The sequence below is a fragment of the Tribolium castaneum genome, chromosome 1 (genome assembly GCF_031307605.1).
Source record: "Tribolium castaneum strain GA2 chromosome 1, icTriCast1.1, whole genome shotgun sequence".
Lineage (NCBI taxonomy): Eukaryota > Metazoa > Arthropoda > Insecta > Coleoptera > Tenebrionidae > Tribolium > Tribolium castaneum.
In genome coordinates this window covers 10914300-10927175 of record NC_087394.1, presented here as the reverse complement: position 1 = coordinate 10927175, position 12876 = coordinate 10914300, and the positions used below count along the sequence as shown (strand labels likewise).

At 28.4% G+C, this 12876-nt stretch overlaps 1 protein-coding gene across 10 annotated transcripts in view; it reads right to left on the bottom strand.

Annotated features, from left to right (window-relative positions):
• Positions 1–12876, bottom strand: part of LOC659510 (probable 3',5'-cyclic phosphodiesterase pde-5) — a 94018-nt gene that overhangs the window by 48938 nt on the left and 32204 nt on the right. For all 10 annotated transcript variants that reach the window (XR_010333393.1, XR_010333397.1, XR_010333400.1 and 7 more), the window contains one exon: positions 2378–2437. Coding sequence is in view for 4 of the 10 variants with exons in the window: in XM_064355577.1 (XP_064211647.1) it covers positions 2378–2437 (60 nt within the window). In the remaining 6 variants the exon portion in view is untranslated. The remainder of the gene's footprint in view (positions 1–2377; positions 2438–12876) is intronic.

Here is a 12876-nt window from a genome sequence, read left to right as displayed (position 1 = left end):
TGAGTTTTTGCTGAATAAACGCTAAAAGAACTTAAATCTTTGGTCACTTTCAACCAAATTTGTAGATTTTTTCCATCTAGTTTAATAAAAACAAGAAGAGAAACTTGATTTTTGTCAAAAAACGTCTTTAAATCTCTAATACTTGCAAAAATAATTTCTTTTAGACATAATTCTGTGATTTATTGGCTTACTTTTTAAACATATTTGTTAAATAATTGAGCTTTTGCTGTATAAACGCTTAGAAAATGTAAATTTTTGGTCATTTTCGACAAAATTTGGTCCTTTGTTCGTTCTAGTTTAATAAAAACGTAAAAAAAATAGTTTTTCGTCTAAAAACGTGTTTAAATTCTCAGAACTTGTAAAAATAATTTAATTTTTGACATCATTCTGTGATTTGTTGGCTTATGTTTAAAAAATTTTGCGCGACAATTAAGTTTTTGCTGAATAAACGCTTACTAAAATAAATTTTTAGTCATTTCCTACCAAATTTTTAGATTTTTTCGATCTAGTTTAATAAAATTAAGAAGAAAACCTTGATTTTTGTCTAAAAACGTATTTAAATCTTCAATACTTGCAAAAATAATTTCTTTTAGACATAATTCTGTGATTTATTGGCTTACTTTTTAAACATATTTGTTAAATAATTGAGTTTTTGGTGTATAAACGCTTAGAAAATGTAAATTTTTGGTCATTTTCGACAATATTTGGTCCTTTGTTCGTTCTAGTTTAATAAAAACGTAAAAAAACTTAGTTTTTGATCTAAAAACGTGTTTAAATTCTCAGAACTTGTAAAAATGATTTAATTTTTGACATCATTCTGTGATGTTGGCTTACATTTAAAAAATTTGGGCGACAATTAAGTTTTTGCTGAATAAACGCTTACTAAAATAAATTTTTAGTCATTTCTGACCAAATGTTTAGATTTTTTTATCTATTTTAATAAAATCAAGAAGAAAACCTTGATTTTTGTCTAAAAACGTGTTTAAATCTTCAATACTTGCAAAAATAATCTCTTTTAGACATAATTCTGTGATTTATTGGCTTACTTTTTAAACATATTTGTTCAATAATTGAGTTTTTGCTGAATAAACGCTTAGAAAATGTAAATTTTTGGTCATTTGGTCATAAATTTGGTACTTTGTTCGTTCTAGTTTAATAAAAACATGAAAAAACTTAATAAATGCAAAAAAGAATTTATAATTATAGTTTAAAAACTATTAAAAACTAGTGAATTTTGTTAACGCCAATCGATTACCCAGATCATTCTACACAAGCATACATTAAACTACTTCTACTTTTTAAATTCTTTTGTCGCAATCGTCGTTTGAATGTAAGAGTGTGAAACCATTTGGCGAAGTCAATAAAAATCCTAATTTAATTTATATTTCTGGACCAGGATGCTTGTGCACTTAAAAAAACATTATAGTTGGACCTCTTCGAAGTCCGAACAGTTTTTTCTTAGTGGCGCCAGTTTAAAAGAATTATTATAAGTAAAAGTAAAGCAGTAGAAAGAAAAGAAAATACATTTTTATTTTACTTTGATCCATTCCTGAAATAGTTACGTAAAAGAAAAAATATAAAATTTGACATTTTTTCTCAAATTTGAAAAATTACATGTTTCGGCCAACAATTGTTTGACCATCTTCAGGCTTAGTTTGGGGTTTTACTACTTTTTTACCATTACTACTTTGTTACAAAATTGTTGCTTTTCTATTAAATTACTTTTTATAGTGTTATCTTACCAAGGACTGTTTTGTTACAATTTTCCAACTTCTAATTTATCCCATTCTTGAATTAATCCCTAATTAATATTTTTAATTTTAAGGAATTGTAGTAAAATTTTGAAAAAATTCACATGCAAAAAGCAAACGTTGGATTCTCTGTGATTATTCGTTTTTGAGTGTTTTCATAAATTTAAACACCAATTATATTTACTATATTATTGTAATAATTATGTTTTAATATTATTATTATCCTCCCATTTATGATAACATCTCAAGTGATCACTGCGACAAAATCCATTACACGGACATGTTATCGCCGGTGGTGGCAGCTTACTCACGTAACATAATACATTAATTTATACTGTTGATGGAAATTTCGCACACATTATTATCAGTCTGTCGTCCTGTACCCTTTATTAAAAATCTACGTCGTTGGATAAAATTACTCGAAAGCCTCCTCCAAATAACATTTGCATAAAAACCAATCCGTACCATTAAGACATCATCCATTTTCATAAATAAAGCGTAAATAAATAAAGTCAAGACCGTATAAAGGTAAGTAAGATAAATTGGAATCGGCGTCAACAACCAAGTTATAAACTTATTTCACTCGTGAAATTTCTTATTGAAAAAGAAAAATGTCGATTCCTCACCTGTAATTTGTGGCGGTGGCATGGTCGGTGAGTTCGCGTCATTCTTCAATATTGGAGATCCTGCAATAAAAAGCGTTCTTAATAAAATTCGAAAATACCAACAAGAGGACCAACCTACTGAAAATAATTGAGTTTTTACCCTTTTAATAAACTTTATTTGCTTTACTTATTAACCTGTTCGAGATATAACATAGGGTTCCTTGTTTGTATCACCTGTCTGCCAATATCACCTATGTTTACTTATAATATGCGCACGGAAATAATGGCAGCCGTGATCGACATGATAGGCTTTATTGTGCAGAAATAGATCGTTTTTGCTATACATTTTTTATTTTATGGGGCGAAAGTGTTAAACTATTTTGTAGAAGACCGTTAAAAAAACAAAAATACAACACTACAATTGGAGACCAAACTAAAAAAAAATCTCATAAGATTTTACCCTTAAATTAAATTAAATACAGAGTGGCCGATATTTGTTCTCCACCATGGTTATTATAAAAAAATAAGGCAAAGTAGCGCATTTTTGTGCTGAACAATTACCTGAAAAAAAATTTAATGTGTTAGTTTTAGTTTTTGAATTATTGAGAAAAATCAAAATTTGTTTTATGCAAAAACCAAAAAAACTAGACATTTTGGACGTACTTTTTACAAGAAATCTAAATATATCATCGCCTTTTCTAAGGCGTTCTTGCTGACAAAGTTACAACATTCAACTTTGATTTTTCTTATGGAAGCCATATTTGCTCTTTGAATTTTTGATAAAATTTTTTTTCGATTTAGTTTAATAGAAGAAAAATTTGATTTTTGTCTAAAAACATGTTTAAATCTTCAATATTTGCAAAAATAATCTCTTTTAGACATAGTTCTGTGATTTATTGGCTTACTTTTTAAACATATTTGTTCAATAATTGAGTTTTTGCTGAATAAACGCTTAGAAAATGTAAATTTTTGTCAGAAAATGTCATTTTCGACAAAATTTGGTACATTGTTCGTTCTAGTTTAATAAAAACATGGAAAAAAAATTAGTTTTTGGTATAAAAACGTGTTTAAAGTTTCAGAACTTGTAAACATAATGTCATTTTTAACATAATTCTGTGATTTGTTAGCATACATTTAAGAAATTTTGCGCAACAATTGAGTTTCTGCTGAACAAACGGTTAAGAAACTTCAAGCTTTGGTCATTTTCGACCAAATTTTTAGATTTTTTTTGATCTAGTTTAATAAAATCAAGAAGAAAAACTTGATTTTTGTCTAAAAACGTGTTGAAATCTCCAATAATTGCAAAAATAATTTCTTTTAGACATAATTCTGTGATTTATTGGCTTACTTTTTAAACATATTTGTTCAATAATTGAGTTTTTGCTGAATAAAGGCTTAGAAAGTCTAAATTTTTGGTTATTTCCGACAAAATTTGGTACTTTGTTCGTTCTAGTTTAATAAAAACATAAAAAAAACTTAGGTTTTGGTCTAAAAACGTGTTTAAATTTTCAGAACTTGTTAAAATATTGTCATTTTTGACATAATTCTGTGATTTGTTAGCTTACGTTTAAAAAATTTTGCGCAACAATTGAGTTTTTGCTGACTAAACGCTAAGACAACTTAAATCCTTGGTCATTTTCGACCAAATTTGTAGATTTTTTCGATCCAGTTTAATAAAAACAAGAAGAAAACTTGATTTTTGTCTAAAAAAGTATTTAAATCTTCAATACTTGCAAAAATAATCTCTTTTAGACATAATTTTGTAATTTATTGACTTACTTATTAAACATATTTGTTCAATAATTGAGTTTTTGCTGAATAAACGCTTAGAAAATGTAAATTTTTGTCAGAAAATGTCATTTTCGACAAAATTTGGTACATTGTTCGTTCTAGTTTAATAAAAACATGGAAAAAAAATTAGTTTTTGGTATAAAAACGTGTTTAAAGTTTCAGAACTTGTAAACATAATGTCATTTTTAACATAATTCTGTGATTTGTTAGCATACATTTAAGAAATTTTGCGCAACAATTGAGTTTCTGCTGAACAAACGGTTAAGAAACTTCAAGCTTTGGTCATTTTCGACCAAATTTTTAGATTTTTTTTGATCTAGTTTAATAAAATCAAGAAGAAAAACTTGATTTTTGTCTAAAAACGTGTTGAAATCTCCAATACTTGCAAAAATAATTTCTTTTAGACATAATTCTGTGATTTATTGGCTTACTTTTTAAACATATTTGTTCAATAATTGAGTTTTTGCTGAATAAACGCTTAGAAAGTCTAAATTTTTTGGTATTTCCGACAAAATTTGGTACTTTGTTCGTTCTAGTTTAATAAAAACATAAAAAAAACTTAGGTTTTGGTCTAAAAACGTGTTTAAATTTTCAGAACTTGTTAAAATATTGTCATTTTTGACATAATTCTGTGATTTGTTAGCTTACATTTAAAAAATTTTGCGCAACAATTGAGTTTTTGCTGACTAAACGCTAAGGCAACTTAAATCCTTGCTCATTTTCGACCAAATTTGTAGATTTTTTCGATCCAGTTTAATAAAAACAAGAAGAAAAACTTGATTTTTGTCTAAACAAGTATTTAAATCTTCAATACTTGCAAAAATAATTTCTTTTAGACATAATTTTGTAATTTATTGGCTTACATTTTAAACATGTTTGTTCAATAATTGAGTTTTTGCTGAATAAACGCTTAGAAAATCTAAATTTTTGGTTATTTTCGACAAAATTTGGTACTTTGGTCGTTCTAGTTTAGATAAACATAAAAAAACTTAGTTTTTGATTTTTGACATTATTCTGTGATTTGTGGGCTTACATTTAAGAAATTTTGCGCAATAACTAAAGCAAAGTAGTACATTTTTTTGCTGAACAATTACCTGAAAGAAAATTTAATGTGTTAGTTTTAGTTTTTGAATTATTGAGAAAAATCAAATTTTTTTTAATCGAAAACCAAAGAAACTAGACCTTTTTAGGTAAAACATTTTTGACGTACTTTTTACAAAAAATCTAAATGCGTCATGAACTTTTCCAAGGCGTTCTTGCTGACAGAGTTACAACACCCAACTGTGATGGAAGCCATATTTACTCTTTAAATTTTTGAAAAGTTCTTTTGTTCCTGAATACAACGATGTATCACATGATGTGATCAAATCTTTATGCTGAATAAACATAAGAAAAACAAAAACGCCAAAAATTTTGTTTAACAAACAAAATTTTGACAGTTCTATTAAATACTATGCGAGCAGAATTTTTATAACTTTGTTTTGTTTTGCTTTAGTGAAGAATAAACTTTTAGCTAATCATGTCGTTTAGTTTTTAAATAAATAAGCTGAGCGAAAATGTAAACCTTTCAGATCCAAACTCATCTAGTTTGTTCAAAAATAAAATTGTTTTTTTTTTTCCAAAGCAATCTTCGCAAATTTTTTTCTCAATTTTGATCAGCATGTAAGATACGATCATGTTATGTAAGATATCGTTCCTTGTAAAAAAGTGCCTCAAGAACGTCCTAGTTAAAAACATCCAGTTCTTTTTGTTTTCGCTTGAAAAAATACAAACAAAAATTACAAAAATTTTCGTTTTTTTTCTCAAAAACTAAAAATAACATCCAATTTTTTTTCAGATAATTGTTCAGCATAAAAATGCACAACTTTGTCATAATTTGACCAACTTCGTATCTCTTATAATAACAGAGATCCCCATGGTGGAGCTCGCAAAACGGACACCCTGTATATGGAATTAAACTAGGTTGTCGCATTCAGAATAGGTTTCGTTCTATTAGAAATTGATTTGTTATGTTTTCGTTTTTTTTTGTTCGAAACACCACAAGTTTTAAACTAAAAGCCTGGAAAAGCTTCTGAGGTCTGAGCTGAGCTTTCAACATCAACTGCAAAATATTACCTCCATTGTTAATAGAGCATCCATCGTCAAATGTCAGGTGCAACCGTAACGAAGCAGTTTTTCATCTAAAAGGCGATGTATAAAATATGCGCTTCAGGAACAGTAATAAACGTCTGGATGGATAATTTGAACAAGTTTACATAAATGCATTTTAAATACATTTATTTTCTGCTTCTACTTTAAAAGTGAACTGTTGTAAATAGAATTATAATTAAATGAGTTAATGACGCATTAATTTCGTGTTAATTCCTAGTTTTGAATAGTTCTCCTACACTGCTTATTGCCGCAACCATTGTTGTTATAAATTTAGACTTTATGGAAAACATAGGCTGCGTTTAATTCCCATTTCCAGGTAATCAATTTGTCGAGAATTTTTCAATGTGATCAAATATTCAAACAATTTTAGTTTTAGTCCAAATACGTTTGTCCACAAAACAATGATTGTAATGAAAATAAAATAAACAATCAAAGCAAATATTACACATGTATTCCTATTTCATTTTTAATACAATCATATTTAGAAAAGTTCAGAGTAGTTTCTTGAATTTATTTTACTCACTCTCGTATTACAGTAAAACCTCTCAACAACGGACAGCGATGGAGTCCGTTGTGAAGAGGTGTCTAAGCTAATCTAAACTAATTATGCAATGAAACAGAAAAGAAAAAGAACCAAGAAAAAAGGTCAAACAATAAATAAAATATGGGGCGGTTTACAGAAGCGTTCTTAAAGTAATTACACCAAACGACAGATTTAAGTGATCACGTGGCCAAATTGAAGCAATTATATGCTCGGAGTTATGAAATAATTGCGAATTAAAATATTAATTCTTCTATTAACAGGCCCAAAGTGTTTAAATCATAGTGAACAGTTTTAAATGAGACTATTTTCTAAGCCTGTCGTGTTAAAAAAAATAATAATTTAATTTTATCTACATAAAAGCTGTTAGTGACTTAAGATGCAATAATAACTCTTGGGGAAGTTTTAAAAACTTTTATACGTCGCTTTACAGTTTACAACGAAAGTAAAAATAAATAATTTAATGGAAAAAATTCAAAAAACAAGATAGTTTAAAAGAATTAAATGTTAATATAGTTTATTTGGTTTTATGAAGAACGGCTATTTCTTGAAATAATTTTAAATATAATTTAATCTAATTTACCTTATGACATCCTGTACAAACTCAATATAAATTATTTCTTAAAATGCAATTTTTTGTCTGATTATTTTTTTCTCCATTCGCAAATCTTTAATACACGTTACTATGTATTTAAAATTTATGTTCTTGTAAAAATACTAAATTTCCAATTTGAAGATTATTACACTGATGAGGATCACATTTTTAAACCACGCTTGATCAGAAAAAAATATTTCCATGAGTTTTTTTTTTTGACTAATCTTTAATAAATCCTAACTTGACAAAGAACATATCTATCGCTTAGTATTTTGAAGAGGTTTACGGTAGTGAAAGAGATGCTTTTAGAGTTTGTCACAGAACCTAAACACGAATCAAGTAATTAATTCAACTCATGAAGTAATGAAGTAAGCTATTTTATGAATAAGTAATTACTTTTATTTATATTTAAATAATTTGTACCTAATTTATATTTCATCTTTTTCCAAATCGTTACTAAGAGTTAATAAGTGTTTAATTTTTAAATCCGGAAAAAAATATACCGCAAAAATCAAGCTGAAACACTCTCCTACGAGTTATAAGTATTAAAAAAAGGCTGGAAAGATCCGAGACTGCAGATTTGTAAAAATTACCATTTAATGTAAGAGAGGAAATTTGTTCTCACCGTAGCAGTTAGCAGGAAAGCACTTACAAGTATTAATCCTATTAAAATTTCGGATTAGAAACAAAAGACTGGGGGATTTGTCAACTTTAACATAAAACCGTTTTATTGCTAATACAAATTTCACACCTAGATTTTTAATGTTAATGAAATATTTAACATTAACAAATGATTGCAATCAACACAAAAAAATTACTACAAGAAGTAGTGAAGTTTTCTATTATTGTTCTAGAAACAAATCTGTACATTGTCTCAGGACAAGAGAATCGGGCGTAAAATGTAACAAGAGGAAGACATTTATTTAAACCAATTTCGCATTGGCGCACTTTTCTTTTTAAATTCAATTCCAAAACATATACAGACGTTGCATCCAACAAATGTTTGAGTTGTAACAAAGCAAAAAATAAGACAATGCCACTCACTGCACTGCAGATACATCGAGTTCATAGACTCCATTAGCTTCAAATCCAAAGTTTTTGCGCCTCTTTCTAACATCCGGCAAAACAAAAATTTTATTATTAACTACTCTAGTGATTAATTTACAACAAAATAAAAGGACAAAAGCTAAAAAATAGTTTAAAAAAATGCGAAAAAAAACTGTATGCAGTCTGTTCTGTCTAAAACCCACATTAGAAGAATTGGGAGTTCTATAACCACAATCTTTTAAGACCTGCTCAATGAAAATACTTTTAACTACCTTCAACTACCTTATTTTAAATAGAAAGCTATATTTTTTAATGCGGTTTTGAATTACTAGAGTTATTTTAAGGTAGTTTTCATAAGCTTTAGCCGTTTATGAAATATTCACGATTTTTTAATTTTTTTTGGATTCGCACATTCCAGTTCAAAAATCAATAACTCTGCCATTTTTAACAATTTAGAAATACTTTTAGCTCATTTGAAAGAGAAAGCCTAATCTTTCCTTTGATGCTTCAAATTTCTAAAAAAGAATAAACAACTCCAATTTTTTTAAAGTTAAGTTTGCAGAAATTTAAGCACCCATAACTATTTTTTTTCAAAAGAAATGTCAAAAGTTTTATTTCATTAAATGGTAGAGAATTTATTTTGCGTCGATCTGTATTAGCATTCCCTATACTTTTGTTTAATAGTTTTCAAGTTACAATAACTTTTTGTTGAGATTGAAAAATTCATTAGCCATAGGTCTATTCTCATACTTTGCCATGGAAATCAATGAAAAAATGTGAGAAATTAGAGTTCGTTAAACCAGCATTCAATGATTTTATTTTGTTTGTAGAGTTTGGATAACACAATTTTGAACAGAATTTATGGTTTAAGTTGAATCAGAAATATTTTTATGACAAACTATGCAAAAATAGCTGTGGTTAGTAAAAAATTTCCTACAATGATAAAAAAATCAACATAACTTGAAAATTATCACAGTTAGATATAGGGAATACTAATACAAATCGATGGAGAACAAAATTCTCCTCCATCTAGTAAAATAAAATTGGGACATTTGAAAAAATGAATTTCTGGGTACTTGAAATTGTCCAAACTTAACCTTAAAATTTTTAGGTTTATCAACTTAATTTTCAATTTTAAACAAACTGAAGAACAGATATAGGCCTCCTTTTTTAATTCTCCTAATACGATTTCGAAATCTCTAAAACTAAGCAAGTTACCGATTTTTTAAGTGACAGGTGCAAATCCAAAAATTTTCAAAAAATCCTAAATATGTCAAAAACGGTTAAACTTAGGTATAGGGAAAGCTCATAAAAACGGCCTTAAAATAACTCACCGAATCCAAAAACGCAGTAAAACATAGCTTTCCATTTAAAATAAGAAAGTTAATAGCGACTTCCGGTATAACCGAAAGTGCTGCCATCTTGCAAAATTTTCATTGCGCAGAACTCAACGGATTATGACTTTGTACCAACTTTCAGATAAATATCTTTATAGAACTTTTAATACTTCTAATGTGGGGTTTAGACGGAACACTCTGTATAGTGTAACAAATTTTTAAAAAAATGCACCATTAATGTCGAAAAACTACATTACATGTACCATAGTTTTACAAAAATTACCTACATTACTAAAATTATTTAGAAAATTTCGGTGTCAGGTTGCATTATTCCTGGAATGGCTGGAATTTAGGAAAAATAAAAATTGTATGAAATAATTACATTTTTAACAAAACATATGTATTTCGAGTTTGAAGAAAAACCCTTAAAAATTGGGGCTAAAGGGAAGTTTCCAAAGAAACTATGTGGTGAATCTAAATAATTTTGGTTTTAGAAACTTTATTTCATTTTACTTAATAATTTTCCTTTACAACTTTGGTTAGAGTCGCCAAAAAGTGACAAATTTGCAAATGATAAAAATTAAAAAAAAATAAAGTAACTTTGGTCATACTACAGGCAGGCGAAATTTCAACATATTTTTAAATCAAATTTCTGTAACCGCATTATTGGCAAAAAAGCAAATAGAACTCATGAGTTTGCAACTCCAGACAGCATTAAACAAGAATATGGTAAGTGCCATAAAAGTCGCTATAAATTTCATCCGGGGACAAATCTTACTTTCTTTCCTCTGAGATGTATTCCACATACGCCAAAAAAACAAAGTAATGTGATTTTTATTGACTCTGAATAAAATAAATTCGTCTGGGCCTCCAAAGGCACAATCGTGGCTAAAATCGCTTACTTTTTCCTTTCCTATACTGAACGTAATGAAACTCATTTAGTATATTCGTTCGACCCGAAAGACCCGTCCAAAAATCCTCACGGATGACAGAATTTTACGATTTGATTATTCTAGTCGGATTTAGCTACTTTGCTTTGTACTCAGCCTGTTTGTGGCTTATAATCGTTAAATCGTTCAACAAACAGCAAAATCCGGGATGGATTAACTGTTAGCAAAGACTAAATCGCTGTTGAGCACTTTGGTATCGTCGAATTACAGATTAAACTCAAATAAAACCGCCGTAAAAATTAAATTGATTATAGGACAGGCATCAGAATTTTTTAACGAAAAACCGAGAACTGGTTCGGCTCGTTTCCACCAGTTTTAGATCTGTCACGCCAGACTAGAAGATTAATCAAACTAATTAGCTCTTAATGGAATTGGCAAGCAATACTGTATTAAAACACCAAGATTGATTTGCGTTTCTTTATGCAAATCGCGGATTCAGGACGATTAGAACCAATTAAAATCGCCATATGAGGACGTGATATTTATGAAATTACTGAAATTCGTTTAATTAAACTGAACGCCAACGATCTTTGTAACAGCTGCGACAAAACGAACAATTTGCAAAAAATTAATTTATTTATTTGCTTTTCGCAACTAGTGACGTCACAAGCAATGAATTTTCCCGCCTGTGTATAAACCAAACAAATATTTATGAACAATAATGCGAATGGAAATAGCAATAAAAATAAGAATCTGCTCACTTATCGCGGAATAATCTCGTTATCACTAATCACACAGATATAATCAATATTTGTTATGTACAGTTGGTGCCAAAATTAAGCACCCTTTTACAGCTGCACCATGTTTTGTTGGGTTGGTTCAAACATTTCCATAGGTCAGAATAAACAAACAGCGTGATCGTGTTACATGTGTTTTTAATGGTTTTACATCCATACTAATGGAAAACTAAATTACGATACAAATTAATGAACTGTCAGCTGGAACGTATTTGTCTCTTTTTTATTCGAGTATACGTAATGTGACAGGTAGGAATGACGAAGCCACTTGATTCATGATAAATAAACAATAGTTTTGTTATCAGACACGTGTGTGGACAACTAGATTCGCAACTGTTGCAAAACTTTTGTCACTAACTTCGCTTCTCTTGAAAAGAGGATAGTTTACTTGAGTTCTGTATTATGCATAGACTGTTTCTGAATTATTTAGCACAAATTTAACCGCAAATACTCTCGAGAAAGTGTAAAATCAACACTAAACTATTTATTTGAAGACTTGAAAGAAAATAATAGTGTGCTAAGTGCCAAAACCAAAATCAAAAATGAGTATATTGAAGATTTGAAAAATTAAAAATAAACTGACTACATATTAGTACTTGATTGTGCAATAAATGTTTCCATAATTTTTTAACAAACAACAGATTAGACGTAGAAAAATCTTCATTCGTCGTGAGGCAAAAGTGATGAGTTGTGATTTTTTTAAGTAATAACTAATCAATTCTTTTTGAAATTTAAAAACGCATTTCTTTAAATTGTCTCTAGAACAGTGTGTTAGTTCTGCTAGAACAGAAGTACGAGTAATACCTACTTGTCTACTATTTGTAGGTTGAAGACTGAAGTAAAATGATCTGATAATGGTGGAAAAAACCGATTCAATAGATAATCTGTGTGATACAGCTGTGATATAGAAGAAGGTGTAGTGTGAAGTATTTGGTTTTTAAAAAAATGTTACTGTTCACAAGATTTCACTGGGACACAAGTTCGCTTGTAGATAAACAGAAGGGTGGTAAAGAAAGGTTTTGGTCTAGTTTAAGACAAAGAAAATGAAATATTATACTGTAGGTTATTTCAAAACGAAAGGAATCGTTATTTGTTATTTGGAATGAAAATTTTCTTAGTGAAAAAGAAGAAGAAAAACATAAAAATAGTCACAAAAAAATGTAGAAATAATTATGTGAGATATTTTTAAGCTTTTAAACAAAATTTAGTGGCATTTCTTCCATTTTAAAATATCTGTACACTTTAGAGACACACAAATATATGCAGAGTTGGACGTAATCAGATTACAATGTAATTAAATTAATAATTCTTTAATTTTTTAATTTTAATTTCTTTGTATTCAATTACATTGTAATTGCAAATACTTTTTTA